Here is a 19,157-nt window from a genome sequence, read left to right on the forward strand (position 1 = left end):
AGTATAAATAACAAATAAAATATTTCTAGCATGTTAATATACAAAAGCAATACAAAAGTAATATAGGCCTAGACCAAATTAGTCGAGAAAAAGGTGAATCTCTGTGCCAGTCTCCCTCTGGTGCCCCCCCTTCCCCACCTCCCAGTGGTCTGTTCAATTATGCTTCAATCAATTTCAAATTTGGCCGACACCGACCTCAGACATGGCCTCGAAAAGGCACCAAGAGTCGGGGGCGGAAAAAAGAAAAGACAGCGGGATGATGCTGGCGCGTCGCTTGCAGGTAAGACAATGTTTTAAATAAAAATGTTAGTTTTGTGCGTGTAGTATGCATGTCCAGGGGCGTCGGCGCGTCCGCGTCGCTAGTAGTGCAAAAGATCCGGGGCTTTAGCCCTGCATGTTGAGTCTTTTATTTTAACGGGGTCCGGGGGTTTCTCCCCCGGGAAATTTTGAAACTTGGGCTGTTAAAGATGCAGTTTGTTTGAGAAGGAAAGGAAGGCCAATCGTTGGGGTCCTCATCGTCATATTTGAATGACAAATAAAGCTAATTTTCCCCCTAGGTAGGCTATACGTTACAGATGTGTGTGCATATAGCTATTAGTGCAGAACGTTCCCTATTGTAATTTCTTCGCTTCAATATAATGCCTATCTGCCTCTTGGTAAGGTGAACTTTAGAAAAACCCTGCAACTGAACGTGATGTGATTTTGCCAAATTAGACCGCTTAGATAAAGTTTTTTCGTTGTTGTTCTATGCGGTCATTTTCAAGAGGTTCGGCCAAGGGCGACATCTGTTGGTGAAACTGAAATTAGAAAAAAAAAACCCCACAATCTCAGTGTTTGTATATTTTCATATTCACAGAGTTGTCAAATTATTAGGGCTGGGAAAAGATTAATCTCGATTAATCGCATCCAAAATAAAAGTTTGTGTCTACATGATATATGTGCGTGTACTGTGTATAATTATTTTGTATATAGAAATTATATATACAAAATAATTATACAAAATTATATATACAAAATAATTATACAAATTTTTTTTTTCAAAGCTCAAACTCATCAAAACGTACCTGCGTTCATCAATGGGGCAGGAACGTTTAAGTGGTCTGGCTGTCATCAGCATCAATGGGGACGTGGCTCAGAAACTGTCATATGATGACCTGATAGCTGATTTTGCAGCTAGGAAATGTAGGCGTGTGCCTCTGTAGGGCCTCTGACAACTGATGGTAGTGAAAATGTTTAATATAGTTCTATAGAATAGCAGAATGGTCTCTTTATAGAGATGTAGTCCCTCTGTTGAGTAAATTCTACTGTGCAGTTATGTATGGTTATTTGCAGTTTAAAATGTGCACTTTAAAATTCATACTTCATAAAATTCATACACTTATACTGTTATTTGCACTTTAAACTTTTTTTGCACTTTTAACTTTCTGTGTTTACATTGTTCTGTTCCAATTATTTATTTGCAGCAGTTATTTTGGAAGTAAAGAGAACCTAACTAAGAAATTCTGAATGGTAGTTATTTCTTTGGTGGTGGTGGGGGGGGCACCGCCAAGCGTTTGTGCTTAGGGCACCCAAATGGCTAGCGCCGGCCCTGATAGGCATACTAATAAGTAACTAGTTAATAGTGATAATTTACTAAAGTGGGTTACACTTTATTTTAAGGTGTCCTTGTTACAGTGTAATTATACATTTAAGCATTGAGTAATATTAATTACTACAAGAACTTACAACTACAAGAACTTACTATATGGTTAGGGTTAGGGGTAGGGTTTGGTTTAGGGTTACTTGCATGTAATTATGCATAATTTATTGTTATTATAATAGTATGTACATGTAACGTGTAACAAGGACACCTTAAAATAAAGAGTTACCCTAAAGTGTTACTGTAAACTTTACCTAACAAGTCACCGTTCGTCATTCATATTTATTATAGTAGTGAACATCAGATCGGCAGATGTGTGAGACTCCTCAACAAATGTATTAAAAATGTCAAAGTGTTTATACTGAAATCTAAATTAAGATTTATGTGTTGTAAGGTATTTGCATATACAGTCATGGCCAAAAATATCGGCACCCTTGGTACATACGATCAAAGAAGGCTGTGAAAATGAATCTGCATTGTTAATCATTTTGATCTTTTATTTAAAACATTCACAAAAATCTAACCTTTCATTGGATAATAAGAATTTAAAAGGGGGGGAAATATCATTATGAAATAAACGTTTTTCTCAAATACACGTTGGACACAATTATTGGCACCCCTAGAAATTCTTATGAGTAAAATATCTCTGAAGTATATTCCCATTCATATTCACAATTTTGAGCACTCCAGGGTGATTATGAACATGAAAATATACAGCCATGGCTTCCTGTTTCACAGAAATATAAATAGGAGGGAAAACAAAGCCCAAATTCCCTTAATCATCCATCACAATGAGAAAAACCAAAGAATATATTTCTGATGTGCAGGAAAACGTCTCAGGTTACTGATGTAACCATGGTTCCCTGAAGGGAACGAGACGCTGCGTCCAGCGACGCTTCGGGAACGCCATCAGCGTGACCTTGCTCTGAATATCAGGCGTAATCAGTCCGAAGGAGGGCGAGGCGTCACGGGCGGGGTGATGTCACGACCAGGAAGTATATAAGCACGTGCGGCGGAGCCGGTCTCAGCTCCAAGTCATGAAGCAAGCGCGGGCAGGGATGCCGGAAGTGTGGCCAAAGGACGCAGCGTCTCGTTCCCTTCAGGGAACCATGGTTACATCCGTAACCTGAGACGTTCCCTTCCAGGAACTTCAAGCTGCGTCCAGCGACGCTTTGGGAATGAGATACCAACGCCGCCAGACTGACAAGTCCCTGCCTGGTGTCAGGACAATAGGACGGATGAGCCTGGAGTGGCTCGGATGTCGAGGTTATAGAACCTGGCGAAAGTCAGGGGCGTGGACCACCCAGCAGCGTTGCAGATGTCCTGAACCGGGACACCTGCCCAGAAGGCCTTGGAGGCCGCCACACCTCGGGTCGAGTGCGCTCTGACTCCCAGCGGCGGGGGGCTTCGTAGCAGGAAGAACCCTCTTAGGGGGACCATAGCACACAAGCAGTTGGTCCGATTTCCTCCACAGGGATGACCTGTGGATGCGTACAGTTGTGCTTCTCCTAGTCTGGCTCCCTGAAGGGAGGAGGACAGAAGGCCTGTAGTACAACTGGCTGTGATACGACCGATGGGACCTTAGGTACATACCCCACGCGGGGGTAGAGAAACACTTTCGCCATGCCGGGCGCAAAGTCAATAGAGGCCGTAGACAGGGCCTGAAGGTCACTCACCTCCTCAGAGAGGTGATAGCCCGCAAGAAAGCGGTCTTAATGGTGAGGAGTCTATCAGTTATCTCCTCAATAGGCTCGAAAGCTGCCTTGCACAGAGCCTCCAGGACCACAGCCCTTTCCCACGTAGGGACGCGGGAGCGTACCGGCGGCCTCAGCCTCAGCGCACCGCGGAGGAAACGTGTAACTAGGGGGTGTCTACCCACTGTCTGGCCACTACTAGGGGCGTGGTATGACAAAATAGCTGCCACGTAGACCTTAATAGTGGAATGGGTTAACCCTGCAGAGAAACGGGCCTGCAGGAACTCCAGAACTGCGCGGATCGGGCAGTTGACTGGGTCGAGCTGGCGGTCCCCGCACCAAGAAGAGCCTTCAAGCCTCCACTTCAAGGCGTACAGTTTCCTCGTGGAGGGAGCTCTGGATTGGAGGATGGTCTCGACAACCTCGGTTGACAGACCGGAAGCTAAGAGCTGTGCCCCCTCAGGGGCCACACCTACAGCTTCCATAACTCCGGGCGAGGGTGCACGATAGTGCCCCTGGCCTGTGAGAGGAGATCCCTCCTGATGGGCACTTCCCACGGAGTGCTGTCGAGGAGAGAAATCAGGCCCGAGAACCATACTCGGCCCGGCCAGAACGGTGCTACTAACAGTAGACTGACCTCGTCCCGGCGCACTCTCGCCAGAATTCTCAGGAGCAGAGCGACCGGGGGAAAGGTGTACAGACGAAGCCTCGGCCAAGTCTGTACCATAGCGTCCAGTCCCAGAGGAGCTGGAGGAGCTAGAGAGATCCAGAGGGGACACTGCGTTGACTCTCGAGTCACAAAGAGGTCCACCTGTGCCTGGCCAAAAATTCTCCAAATCTGCTTCACCACCTCAGGGTGAAGCATCCATTCCCCGGGCCTCGGACGTCTGCTCCCACATTGAGATGTCCAGGAATGTGCATAGCTCTCAGTGATAGGAGCTTGCTCTGGGACCACACAAGGATCTGGTGTGCCAGCTTGTACAAGGGGCGCGACCGCAGACCTCCTCGGTGGTTGATGTAAGAGACCACTGCCGTGCTGTCGGTGCGGACCAACACGTGGTGATCTCTCAGATCCATGAGGAAGTGCTTGAGTGCATGGAACACAGCTAGGATCTCTAGCCAGTTGATATGCCACGTCAGGTGGCGACCACTCCACAGACCGCGGGCAGGGTGGCCACTCATGACCGCACCCCAACCGGTGAGGGAGGCGTCCGTCGCAAGCGAGACGCGGAGACAAGGAGCTCCCAGCACCGGGCCCTGAGACAAGAACCAAGGGTTCCTCTACATGTCTAAGGCACGAATACAGCAGCGTGACACTTTGACAGCGCGGAGCGGGTTTCCCCTCAGGGAGACCTCCCTGGTCTTGAGCCACCACTGTAGGGGTCTCATGTACAGCATGCCGAACGGAATCACGTTGGACGCAGCTGCCATAAGCCCAAGCAGCCTCTGCCACTGCTTGACAGTTAGTGACTGGCCCTCTTTCACTCTCATGACTGCAGTGAGGATCGACTCGATCCGAGCAGGGGACAACCGAGTCTGCATCGTGGTCGAATACCACACCACGCCTGGATAAGTGGTTCTCTGAGCTGGAGAAAGCGCACTTTCCCTGGCGTTTAGTCTTAACCCCAAGTCTTTCAAGTGGGCGAGAACGACATCTCGAATCCGAATCGCCAACCGCTCTGATCGAGCGAGGATCAACCAATCGTCGATATAATTGAGTATGCGGATGCCCTGCAGTCGCAACGGGACCAGTGAGAGTGCTAGGCCGAAGGGAAGAACCCAATACTGGTACGCTTTGCCCTCGAAAGCGAACCTCAGGAACTTCCTGTGAAAAGGAAGGATGGAGACATGGAAATAGGCGTCTTTGAGATCTATCGTGACAAACCAGTCCTCGGACCTGATTTGAGACAATGAACAATGAAGTACCGGCTGTAGAAGCCGGTGTGAACTTCGTGAGGAGGAACCAACTCGATGGCTTCCTCAGCAAAGTAATGACTTCCTGTTCCAGCACCAGAGCCTGCTCGGGGCGGACCGCAGTCACAACAACCCCATTGAACGGCGGGGTTGACCCGCCAAACTGAATGCGATATCCATTCGCTATGGTATGCAGGACCCAACGAGACACATTCGGCAGCTGCTGCCAGGCTGCCAAACGATCTACTAAGGGAATCAGTCTCTCGAGACTGACCTCTGGCCAGACCGCTGTCTCCATGCGGCGCACCGGAAGGAGATGCGTGATCTGGCGGCTGAGGCGAGTTTCTCGGCTCCGCTGTGCTTACAGGCGGAAAGACCTGAGATAAATGCTCGCTGGGACCAGCTGCGCCCTGGGACAACGGAAGGTTTGGCAGACAAGTCCCCGGAGGGCACCGGGGGGAGATGGTCACTGTGTACCGCGGTTTAAGCCGCTCCACCCCAGTAGGGGTCGCCCTCCACGGTCCTGGGGCTCGCCCGTCAGGACCTTTTGCGCTTCCCCGAGCGAGGAGCTGGTATGCGGAGGACGCTGCGCCCGCCCAGCAGCCCCCTGCCGCATACCCTCTGCCCACTTAAAAAAGATGTTGTACGCAAAGGCTTAGTGGGCAGCGCAGGAGCCTTCAAAGACAATGCCGTCGAGGGAGACAGATAGCGCCGAAAACGCTTATCCAAACGGCTAGTCTGCAGCTAAGATGCTCTCAGAGGGACCAGCTGATGTCAAGGTTGGCCACTGTAACCACCTCTAAAAGCTCCTCATATTGGCGAAAGAGGCGGCGAAACCTCGTGAACGCTCGTCACATCAACCTCCTTGGAGGAAGAAAGACGCAGCGTCAAGCCCTTGTCTCGGGGGGAAGAGACCGCTTCCAAACGAGAGATGGGGCGCCAGATCTGGCGGATACGGGAGGAGATAAGGACATACCCGTCTCACTCTCACCAGCCCGATCAGCCTGCGAGCCACACGAGTGCAGCGTGGAGAGCTCGTGAAGGCTCCCTCCTCGAAGAGAGCCCTCCGGGTGCGGAGTGTAAGCAGCGACAGCCGCTCGCAATGAGGGCAATCGGCTCCCTCGAGAGATGCCGCATACTCCGCACCCAGGCAAACCACGCACAGATTGTGTGTGTGTCCCCACTCATAATATAGCGAGGGCAGGGACGAACACACAACCTGAAACGCGATCTGGAATCGCCCTTGCATTTGGGTATCTTTTTATATTTGAAAGACAGACAACACCAAATAAGACAAAAAGCTGACGCCGGCTCCGCCGCACGTGCTTATATACTTTCTGGTCGTGACGTCACCCCGCCCGTGACGCCTCACCCTCCTTCGGACTGATTACACCTGATATTCAGAGCATGGTCACGCTGATGGGGTTCCCAAAGCGTCGCTGGACGCAGCTCGAAGTTCCTGGAAGGGAACATGTGTCTATATCGTCCTAATGCATGGTGAGGAGGAGAGTTTGAGTGGCTAAAGACTCTCCAAGGACCACAGCTCGAGAATTTCAGAAAATAGTTGAGTCTCGGGGTCAGAAAACCTTAAAAAAAAAAGACTGCTATATTGTATTTTTGTTCAGCCCCTATATCACCACATGTTATTTGGGAGGGTTTCAAGAAACATTATCCTAGCTCATCCAAAAACAAACTCCAGCATATTCAGTTATCAGACACGACTGGAACTTCAAATGGGACTGGCTTCTATGGTCAGATTAAACTAAAAAATTTGCTTTTTAGCAGCAAACACTCAAGATGGGTTTGGTGAACGCAGGGATAAAAAGTACTCCATGTGTACAATGAAATATACTGCTGTATTTTTGATGTTGTGGGCCTATATTTCTGCTGGCGGTCCTTGACATCTTATTTAGACACATGGCATCATATCAAATACCAACCGATAAGAAATCAATAAGTGACTGACTCCAAAAAAAGATTCTAAATAATAAAAAAAAAAAACCCTCAAAAACAACACAAAAATGGGTCACTGGGCACAAAACCAAGCTTCTGCTATGGACATTCCAGTCCTCTGACCTGAACCCTGTAGAAAATGAGTGAGGTGAACTGAAGAGAAGAAGCACCAACATGGAGCTGTGAATCTGAAGGGTCTGGAGTGATTCTGGATGAAGGAATGGTCTCTGATCTCTTGTCAGGTGTTCTCTAACCTCATCAGGCATTATAGGAGAAAATTTAGAGTTGTTAAACTGGCAAATGGAGGTTTCAAAATGCATTGAATAAAAGGGTTCTGTTAATTGTGGCCAATGTGTATTAGAGAAAAATGTTTATTTCATAATGATATTTCCCTATTTTAAATTCTTATTATCCAATGAAAGGTTAGCTTTTTGTGAATTTTTTAAATAAAAGATCAAAAGGTTAATTTTCACAGCCGTCTTTGATCATATTTACCAAGGGTGCCGATATTTTTGGCCATGACTGTACCTTAGGTTGCTACAGTTATTCACGGTGGTTCATTCATTATGTTGTGTATTATAATATTGTTTTTATTCATACAGTATCTGTACATGATTCAATAATGATTTAATTAACAGCATGTATTGTGAAGCAGTTAAGATAATGTTTTTAATGTCGGTTTAATTAATTACTTAATTATTCAATGTTATAATACTATATTGAAATAATATATAATATTGTGTACAATCTGTCACGCCCACTGGAGTCTCGTCAGTAGGTGACGCATGTGCTGATAGGTCTGAAGTGAACTAACCCTGAAACAGAACCTACTCTGGAGCAGGTTATCTTCAGAGAATAAGTTGCTATGGCTACTTACATACCCTGAAAGTTACCTCTGTTTTTGGAACCGAAAGCTGAGTTCATCCACTTACTTACCCTTAAACATACCCAGGTATGTCACATCATAGGTGCCGATTTATGTTTCTGCCGGTGGGTGCTCAATTTGATAAATTTACTACACAAAATGTATCTTGCGAAGTGAAAAGCACGGACTGCAAATACGTCATTTAGTAACCAAATAGGCCTAATACAAACATTCTTTCTATGAGGGTTGCACTTCACTAAATAAAATGTATTTAATAAATTAAATAATTTATGATTTAATAAATACCTGTTTACAGAAAGCACTTATTAGTGCGTACACAGGACAATGTTTGAGGGCACACACGTAATATCTGAGTGAGCCCAGAGCTATGATCACTATATAACGTTATATGGGAGAGCAGGCCCTCTGCAAGCCGAGAGATTGGTGCTGGCGCCCTCTCGTATTACAATAATGAACTCTTGACATTTGCCATTAAAATAACCCCAAAAGCTACCTCAAATGAACTATGAAAACGAGAATAAAGTCGTACAAGCTGCAATCCATTTCTTAATGGTTAAAATGAACGGAGACTATCTTTTTCCATGGGTGCTCGAGCCCCTGCGCACCCACGGGACCGGTGCCTATGTGTCACATAACCTACTTTCTGGAATATCCCCAGGATGGCGATGGTCTGTGTGATGAAAACTGGAATCTGGACAGGAAGTTTGAATTTAAGCATCTTTGGTTCCGTCTAGACATTCCATTTGATGAGACGTCATGGGGAGGGGAAAACTGACTCTTCATTAATTGTTTTTTTTTTTTAGTTGTATGATTGTGTTATTGCTTTATATTTATCTATCTTTATTCTTGGGTTGAGGTTTGTTTATTTATTTGATCTTGTTTTAATTTTGTAATGTTATATGTTAGGTGTGAAGTGTTTGTCTCCCCTCTTGTGTTATGATGGGCCTGTCCTTTCCTTGGTTCTGTTTGCTTTGAATGTTTGTTGTTTTGACCTCATTATTCCCCTTATGTTAATTTATGTTAACTGATCCTTTGTTTAGGTTCAATTTTAACTTAATTTGGAACCTTCAGATCCCACAAATCGAGATTTAAGCACCTTAATACAGCATTTCCTCTAGGTTCAGTTGTTCTTTCTGGTTATTCTGATATTTGTCTTTCTCTGTCACCTGGTGTCATGGTGTCCTTCAGAGCACAATCGTGTGTTGTGGTATTATTAATGAGACATGACGAGCACACTCTCTCACTCTAGCAGTGCTGCTGACCATCTGTGCATGTCCAGTACAGATGCAGCAAATAAATGCAATATTTCTGAAACCCAGAATGCATTGCTGTGGAGAGTTGAGTGTTATGTTTATGTTCTGTTCCATATGACTCTTATTTTGGTATGTAATAGAGTTTTATAATTTATACAGATAACTATACTATATGGCAATACAATAAATATAATAACCATATTAGAATAATATTATCTCGTCAGTAGGCCACGCATGTGCTGATAGGTCTGAAGTGAACTAACCCTGAAACAGAACCTACTTTGGGTTTCCATTGTTTCGCTCACTTGCTTAGTTGACTCGTTTTCCTACATATTTCATTCCTTGTGATTTCAGTTCAGTTTGTTGGTTCTCATTGCATTTTGGTGTGTTTTTTTGTTGTTGTTGTTCTTTCGCATTGTTCCTGTACTCCTGTGAGTTTTGTTTTCCCTTTATTAAAGTTAAACGGCTGCAGACAGATCCTTTTCTCACCTTGTTTGAACCCGCTGTGACTGAGGTCCATGCAAGGTTATTACATTTTTTAATTAGTTTTATTTTAATACCATTTCAGGATTACTCTACATTGGAATGCAGCTTTAGTCAGTTTTAGTTGTGGTAATTATGGCGAAGAAGTCAGTCGAGGATTGCGTGCAGCCAGTGCGACCGATCAAACAGCGGTGTAATGATGATGGTGGTCTGGGGAAGATAAAGCGCTGGCCATCTCCTCATGGATCTAAACGCGGACAGCTGGAGTTCTGCTGCTCATGTGCTCTGTGTATGAGTCTATCTTTCAGCTGTGAAATGCTACAGATAATCTCAGTGAGGTCATTACAGGCTCTTGACGGCTGCTAATACTAGCGGTGCAAATCTGCAGCCTGTCTCCGAGACAGAGAGAGTAAAATAACAAGGTGGGAGGGAGATTATGAGCTAATGGCTTGACTGTTACTCAGCTTCAGAAGTGTCTCGCTCCTTGACAGTTATACGGTCTTACAGGCCTATTCACATCAAGAGAGGTGCAGCAATGTGAATCTCCAATGAAAATTCTGATGATTAATTCAACTGAATTGATGAAAAACATTACTACATAATTTATAACGAGTCAACGACATGGATGTGCCTGAAGCTGAATACAGTACCTTATTCAGAAAGGCACGGAGAATGATTTCAAAATACTAACGAACAGAGAACCAACGAGCCACGGCTTGAATGAAATGCATATATATTCTGTTTATAATCTCTTCAAAATGTGCTATTCATGCTGCAATAAGAGCAATGTGTTGTTGACCATTTAGACACTATGCGTCTTGATTTACTGATGTATAAAACAGCAGTAGTTCAGAAATACAATGCTAAGCTTGTTTTAAAATGTATAGCTACAAATCCAGTGTTGCTTCACACAAAATAAGCATTGCAGTGCAATTACATTAATTAAAATAAATTACCATGATTACAATTTCAAGGGAAAATTATTGATAATTTAGGTGACGTTTTGGTGCAATAATTTGGTGCTTTAAATATTTAATTTGAATGAACTTAATACATCTGGTCAGATCGACAATTTGCACACTGTCAATGCAACATGTTTTATTTTTACAAAGAGCTTTTTTATTCTTTTTTCCAATGCACAGCAAACAAAACTTGCTAAACAATATGAGTCATGTTTAGGCCATGTGCCAGAGACGCTGCTGTTGCATAAAACTACGACTTGGTGGTACTATTTTGCTAAGTGACAGTGAATAGCAGAGGAATAAGAACAAAATGGTATATCACCATCCTGATATGCAAATACAATTATACCACTGACTTTGTGTATGTGCTCTGTCTACTTTTTCATAAGTGCCACTTTTTTCTGTCAAAATGTGAAATTGTATTTTTGTTCAGCCAGTCTGACATACAACCAGGCCTTAAATTCCTCCATCTACATCAATGACTAAGACAGTTGCCACACACGTTTCCAGCTTCAGTGAGACAACTACATACGGTAAGTTAAAGAGCAAGAAATGGAGGGACGACCGTGATATTGCTGCATTTATCGCTCTTTTGTTCAGAAGCGAGAAAAAGAATCACCTCTTTTCCTGCGGCAAATGGAGTGTGAAGTCGACTTGAACCATAAGCGCTGATGCAATCAAACAATGGTAATAATGTGTAAAATGCAAACAGCTTCAGATGGCTTGAACGGCGGTGTTTGGAATCTAAAGGAATGATGCATCCAACATGCCACGGTGGTACATTTGTGGTGCGAGTCCTGAGAGAAGCGAATCACTGAAGCCCTGCTGAGCTGCAACATTTTTATCATGTTTTTGCCCATTTTTCAATTGAACACATACAGATTTAATGAAATACCCAATCAATGGGACAATGATGCATCTCTGAGAAATCATCACAGAAAGATTCCTTTGAGAAACTCACTGCATGGAGGGTATTATTCAGGTTCAAATAATCACTTTTATTTTTTTTCATAGAAAAGAGCAAAATTATTGCACAAATTTTACACTTTTGTTATGTTCTTATTAAATGGTTAAATGATTTGAGGGATATATTTTAAATTTAACCAATCTATTGACTTTGTTGCAATGGCTTTGAGTGGGACCTTGAGCTTTGCTTCAAACCAACCATCACAATTTAACATGAATAACTAAAATACCTCTAGGAATTCTAGAGGAGACAAATGTGAGACTGACGTGGTCTTATTCTCAGGAGTCACATTTAAAAAGCAAGAGATGTCTCCATTTGCTCCATTTTAAAGATATCTCAGTTGTAGTTTTTATATGTCCATCATGGACAATTTTCTTTTCTGTGGCTAACCAATTTATTTTATTATTTTATTAAACTAAGCCTCTTCTGTCAGAGATGAGTAGGGCAGCCCTACAAAACTGCTGCGACTTTGCATTAGTTGATTTATACTGGGTATAAAATGGCCAAACAATTAAAGCCATGATATGAATCTGCCATGATATTGCTCATTGTGATTCAATGACCAAAAATAATATACACAATTTAAAGGGATAGTTCACCCAAAAATGACAGTTCTGTCATTAATCACTCACCCTCATGTTGTTTCAAACTTGTAAGACCTTCGTTCATCCTCAGAACACAAATTAAGATTTTGTTGATGAAATCTGAGAGCTTTATGACCCTCCATAGACAGCAACGCAACTAAAACACAACTTTCGTGAACATGAGGCAGAGACACGGAAGAGAAGAAATTGTTGAATAAAGTCATTATTTTTGTTTTGGTGTCACATGAACTATTTTAACAATGTCCTTCCTGCCTTTTTGGCCCTTGAACGTTTCAGTTGCGTTGCTGTCTAGGACAGTCAGAAAGCTCTCGGATTTCATCTTAATTTGTGTTACGAAGACGAACAAAGGTCTTACTGGTTTGGAACGACATGAGGGTGAGTAATTAATGACAGAATTACCTTTACCTTTAAAAGAACTATACCTTTAAAAGCTGATAGACAGGCGTGTAAAGATGTATCTGTTTACGGGAAAAAATCCCTAGCTGAAGTGTATGTGTGTAGGATGAAGGTTTTTGACACTCACACTCTTTGGACATCCCCACAGCGAAGCACTTCTGCAGCCGGCAGTACTGACAGCGATTCCGAGTCACCTTGTTGATAATGCAGTTCTTCTCCCTGTGGCATGTGTACACCATGTTCTTCTGGATACTTCTGCGGAAAAAACCCTGTGGAGAGAGATAATCTTGATTTTGCGATCCAGAACTTGTTATGGGTTTCCCCTTTTGAAAAGCTGGTTGATTAAGGAAGCTAGTTAGGATGCACACCAGCATTCAGCATACAGTGGTTACCAGCACTGCTGGTCTTTTTAACAGCACAGGTCTCACAATGTAAAGTATTTTACATTGGCTTTAGCTTTCAACTTATGGTTTTAGAGTATTTCCAATGAACTGGTCTCCATTTGTCTCCATATCCAGATGATGCAAAACAGATTAAATTCAAGATGGTCAGACAAAGTCTGAAAGAGACAAATAAACCCTGTCCTTTGTTACAATTGTTTTGTCTCATGCTTTCAACTCTTTCCTGGCTTCGTGTCAACCTCTTGGCTGACAGTCCTGGATATCAGACAAAATACAGTATGCACTTATTTTGGATGCAAGACAAAATGGCAGATGGGATCTAGTAAAGTGACCAGATTCAACAGGTCATTGTATCACTTCAGAACATCCAGGTTAAACCAGTCAATTGCTTTTATGCTACTTTACTCCAGATTGGGGAATTTAAAACTTTTGGATCGCATTGATTATTACTATATCGATAAAAACACCTAAAAGGTTAATCAAATATCGTCTTTGTGTTTCATAGAGGAAAGAAAAATATAAATGTTCAGAAAGGCATGAGGGTGAATAAATTATGACAAAATTTTCATTTTTGAAAGACCTATTTGTTGAAGAACACCTTTCTTATGAGATAAGTTTAAGTGTTTAAGTGACTCGCCGCACCCTACATGCATAATCGCAGAAGATTACAGATTGAAACAACGCTTTCAAAAATAACTCATATGGCCTAATTAAAATAACTAATTAAAAATGGTTTGATGATTTTGGCAGAGCAATTTGTAGCAGGTCCCACTTATCGGTCTTGACACAATAAAATGATAACCTAGAGAATTAAATATTAGGAAGTATCTTTAAGTTTTTAGTGAAAATTAATTTGTCGTTGCTCTGTGATCAATACTATTCAGAAGATGATCAGTCATGAGAGTGTGCACACAAACCCTGCAGTTGATGTGTATGCGTGTGTCTGCTTCTACGCAAGACAGAATTTCCATTTGCCTTACTGATGGGGCCTTGCACGTTCATTAGGGTAGAAAGCACGATGGGTAATATATTAAACTCTCGAAGATCACTCACTTCGATGCTACAGAGTTCTCCTGCTTTACTTCATATAGCAACACTGTCATAATCTCCCATCTCTCTGCATTATTCAGCTGGTTAAGAGAATTGGTTATTTATGGTGATGTCAGCTCAAAGCATTCCCAAGCATGGATCTGTATCTCATTGATGGATGAGATGATTGGTTGTTTATTGTAATGTTCAGTTGGTGTGCTGAGCCCAAGGCTGCTGTGACTTTACCCCTGTGCAGTCAGTTGGTTTCTAAGGTCAAACAGTCTGTGCGTGTTGTACTGCTCTTGAAACAAAGAAAATGTGGTGGTGAGCATGTATTTGTGTATATAAGATTTACCTGAGAGACAAAATTACACAAGATAATAGACTTTTTTAAAATAATTAATCTTGAGCCTATACAGTAAATATATACTGGCATAGTTTTTCACATATAGCATGAAGCTCATTATTAGTATTGTTTGTTAAGGCATGTGTCACTAGTTACATGTAATGGAATTACGTCATTTAATTACTTTTTTTTTTTGCTGTAATCTGTTAGTTACTGGTAAAAATGTGTAATTAAATTACAGTTACTTATGAAAATTTGTATTGATTTCTTTCCAAAATTGCACTGACTTTTAATTCAAGTGATGAAAGTTTCATTAATAAGTTACATTATTAAAGTAATTGAAATATTTACTCTACCTATTACATTTTAAATAGAGTAACTTGTAATCTGTAGCCTATTACATTTCCAGAGTAACCTTCCCATGCGACTATTACTTTTGCTTATATAATTTAAAATTCTAATCTTCAGTATTCAATTAATCTTGGACCACTCGTGCTACATACTGTACATGAATGATACCTCAAAGGGGGCCGAATATTATTTCGGTGGACTCTTTTGACTTGAGCCTGTAAACAATTAAGTAGCAACCACCCACAATACCAGAGCAGCCATGCAGCAATGCTGTGGCAACTAATGCTGGGTAAAATATGTTCCCTATCTGTCAGTCACTCAACATTATTTCGATATAGTGACACAAGTGGGTTGCCCTTGTGAGCCCCAAACACCTCTGATGGTTGGTACATATGATAACTGTGAGAGCATGGCAATAAAAATGTTGCAGTTCTGACTTTCTTCCTTTTTTAAGGAGAAAGTCACCTTAGTTCCTCACAACCCTGGCCATTCTGCGGCACCATGCTATTCCTCAGCTTGCTCGTTTCTTCCGGATCATGTCTCCAATGATAAAGGCAGTTCATCCTTGGGTGAATTTAATTCCCAGGATAACCTGGCAATCCACCAGGTACATGACACCAAGGTATTGAGAAACATGCACAAGGAATGTCCCGACCCAGCTCTTAAGCAGGAGCTGTATGCAGTGACCGATCTCACCCTATGACCAATGAAGGTCACAGTGCAGGCCCTCGGTTGGGTGATGTCCACTCTGGTGGTCCAGGAACACCATTTATTGCTCACCCTTGGGAAATTAAGGGATGCCATTCCCATGTGGGCCTATTTGGTGACACTCTGGAGGACTTTGCCCAGCACTTCTCAATGGTGAAGAAACAGATGGGGACAATAAAACATATCCTGCCCTGGTGTGACTTGGCCACAAGCTTCAGACCATGGAGGTCCTGCACCTCATCTGCACACTGCCGAGGTCCTCCACCTATGGCTGATATACTGGCTCTGCACAGGCTTCGGCCCCAACGGAAGGATCCCTACAGGAAGGTGATGCGTTCTTGACTGCTAGCCCTTTAAAGCATTCCTTGGTCACACACAAAATCAATACATATGCCTCTTATTCTCACGACAGCTCATGAGCAATCAGCTGTGGCGCACACACTGCACTCACAGTCAGCCTCAACCATCACAAACCCATCCCATTGTAGGCTCAGAGCAAGGTATGAAGGCCTTTACATCCTCAACCACAAGATCTTCCTGACCTGGTGGCACCTCCTCTGCCTCAATGTGATGCACCATGATCCAACATTGGTAAGTCATACAAACAAAAATGTTGTTCCCTTGGTGCCCCTCATGCAAAGTTTGGGTGTGTGGTTAACACTTTCCAATCCATCAACCTGGCTCATCAGAACAACAATTTGACTCTTCTATGTGCTTCAGTTCACCAGGAGCCCACACAGGCAAAGACATGTCTGCATACGAAGATCACAGTTTTTCTGGCAAAGGATGGGATAGAGCTTGTTCCACTTCCCTGTATGGTATTCCCTGACCGAAGCTCGACACAGATGACCTGGCACACAGCTGGTCCTAGGGATTGTGCAAATACGCATTTCCCCCATTGAGCCTGACTGCACAGACGCTATGCAAGATCTTGAAGGTTGCACCTTACTGGCCCACCCAGACTTGGTTTTCAGAGCTCGTGCTCCTCTCGACAGCCTCACCTTGACGAATACTCCTCAGGAACAATCTTCTTTCTTGGGGCAGGGCACGATCTGGCACCCTCACACATACCTCTGGAAACTCCACATCTGGCCCACCTAAGTGGGCTATCACCAGTAGTGATAGACCCTATCACTGTAGTCAAAGCAATCTCTATGAGGTAGCTGTACGCTTTGAAGTTAATTAGTGCTCTTCCCAAGGCAAAGAGCCACAGAGATGCACTATCAGTATGGTGATTTCTTTTCTGAAGCAAATGCTGGAGGTGTGGTTATCCCTCTCCACCTTGAAGGTGTATATGGCCGCTAAAAGCTGCACATCACCATGCAATCAGGAAGCACACCTGATTTTTAGGTTCCTCAGAGGTACGATGAGATTCCATCTTCCCATGCCTTATTCCCTTCTTGTGAGCTCTCTTTGGTGCTGATCTCTGTCTGAGCCCTTAGAGTCGGCCATGTTCATCTCTATTAAGAGGGTTGGAGACCTACAAGTGCTCTCTGTTAGCGAAGTGTGCCTTGAGTTCAGCCCCAAATACTCTCATCTTGTCCTAAGAACCTTGGCCACCTATGTGCCCAAAGTTCCCACCATTTTAGAAATCAAGTGGTGAACTTGCAAGTATTTACTTATAACAAGGCAGACCCAGTCCTATCCTTAGTATATCCAGTGTGTGCTTGCTCACTTGGAGTGCAAGCATGCTCCACTATGGGATTTGCATCTTCCTGGGCACTAGCAAATGGTGCCTTTCTACACCCAATAAGTTCACAAGACTTTCACAAGATCTGAATTGCTCCATTTTTTTCTTGAGTATTAATGAGTGCAAATAGGTAATTTTCGGGCAACTGGTTGGGAGTTTCCCTTGCATTTAGTGCCTTTCCCCTCTCTGATATGATTAATGCACACTTTTCCATCCATCCATGTGAGTTCTTCATGTCTGGCAAACCCTGGACCCCTTCCTATTCTCCAGCACTCATCAGTAGCCGATTTGGCAGAGGAATTTTGCTACCAGCACACTACTCATTTTATTCCCATTTTCAGATGAGCCGTTGTCCTTGAGTTAATTGCTTCATATATGCTGACCTAACAGTCAGAATATTGCTTCCCTAACAGTAATCTCAAATTATGTATTTTCCACTGTTTGGTTCCCCTGCAAGTAAACTCTCTGTCTTCTCCTGGGTAGAGTATTGCTCTGCTACCACTCACTGTGGCTGCAGTGCTTCCCCATTCTCAGGCAGGCCTCCACAGTGTTCTTTTTTCTGCATAGGAAAATAAACACCTTTCCTCAGCGCAAACTTCTGAAAAGAATGGGCAGCTAGAACAACCTCTTGTAAATATGGTCTTTTACTGCTCCCCTGTGGTGGTGGGACTATGCCAACTTGCTTGGTGTGGTGGGAGCTGTTACGACAAGGGTGTTGTGCATTTGTTATTAGACATGCAGTGGCCTGCCTGCATCTGCACTGCCAAACCTCATACCATTTCAGCTGGTTATGGCAGTTAGTATAGCACCCCTCAGTGTCACTCCATCGATACAATGTTGAGTGAGTGACAGATAAGTAACATCTTTGGTTACTATTGTATCCTCCATTCCCCAATGGAGGGAATGAAACCTCCTTCAACAACACTGAACTACTTACTGGGGACATCTCACCACAAACCCGAACGAGTGGAGAAAGCTACCTCCTTTTATACACACTTGTCTGGGGGAGTGGCATGCAAATTCCACTCCCCAATTCTCATTAGGCTTGTCTGAATCTTTAGTGGTGTTTGGGGCTCCTAAGGACAACCTCTAGTGTCACTACATCGACACAACGTCACAATCCTTCCATCAGGGAATGGAAGTTACAATAGTAACTAAGAATTATTATTATTTTTTTTTGATAAATCAAGATCATTTTAAATATCTTAATATAGATTCTTAAAATCCGTGGATGAATCTTTTATTCTATGACACTATTTTTTTTTTAGATGTGATGTTGAATCTATGCCACTCAATTTGTTTTTTTTTTAACTTAGTTCTAAAGTCCAAACTGAATTGAATGAAAAAAGTACTGTTAAAAGAAAGAAAAAAAAAAGATTAGGCAAGGCAAGTTTATTTATATAGCACATTTCATACACAGTGGTAATTCAAAGTGCTTTTACATAAAAGAAAGTGAAATAGACATTAAAATCAATAAAAACATGGAAATAAAAATAATAAAAACAAGGAATTTTAAAATGATATAGAAAATGATTTAAAATAAATTTAAAGAAAATGATTATACCTAAAATGTATTGCAGTCAGTTCGGACATATAGCACAGTGCTCATTCAACAAATGCACAGTTAAACAGATGAGTTTTGAGTCTTGATTTAAATGTGGCTAATGTTTTAGCACATCTGATTACTACACTAATCCCTCAATGCTACAGGGATCTCCCTGCTGTGGAGAAGATGTCAGATTATGTTGAACTGTGTGTCCTGCTTCTTTGATAACTGCCTGCTCACCTGGCTGAGGTTCCTTCTGTAGACTTTTCTGTTCTCAGATGACTTACAACAGGTGGCATGTAAACGGCACAGATTAATGGACAAGATAATGCCA

At 42.9% G+C, this 19,157-nt stretch overlaps 1 protein-coding gene across 1 annotated transcript in view; it reads right to left on the reverse strand.

Moving 5' to 3' along the window:
* The window catches only part of LOC306885543 (retinoic acid receptor beta-like), a gene marked incomplete at both ends in the record, with an annotated part of 167,119 nt that overhangs the window by 36,172 nt on the left and 111,790 nt on the right, over positions 1-19,157 (reverse strand). The window contains one exon of the mRNA XM_079442143.1: positions 12,880-13,021. Coding sequence (XP_079298269.1) covers positions 12,880-13,021 — 142 coding nt within the window. The remainder of the gene's footprint in view (positions 1-12,879; positions 13,022-19,157) is intronic.

Source organism: Barbus barbus (assembly GCF_936440315.1).
Source record: "Barbus barbus genome assembly, chromosome: 19".
NCBI lineage: Eukaryota > Metazoa > Chordata > Actinopteri > Cypriniformes > Cyprinidae > Barbus > Barbus barbus.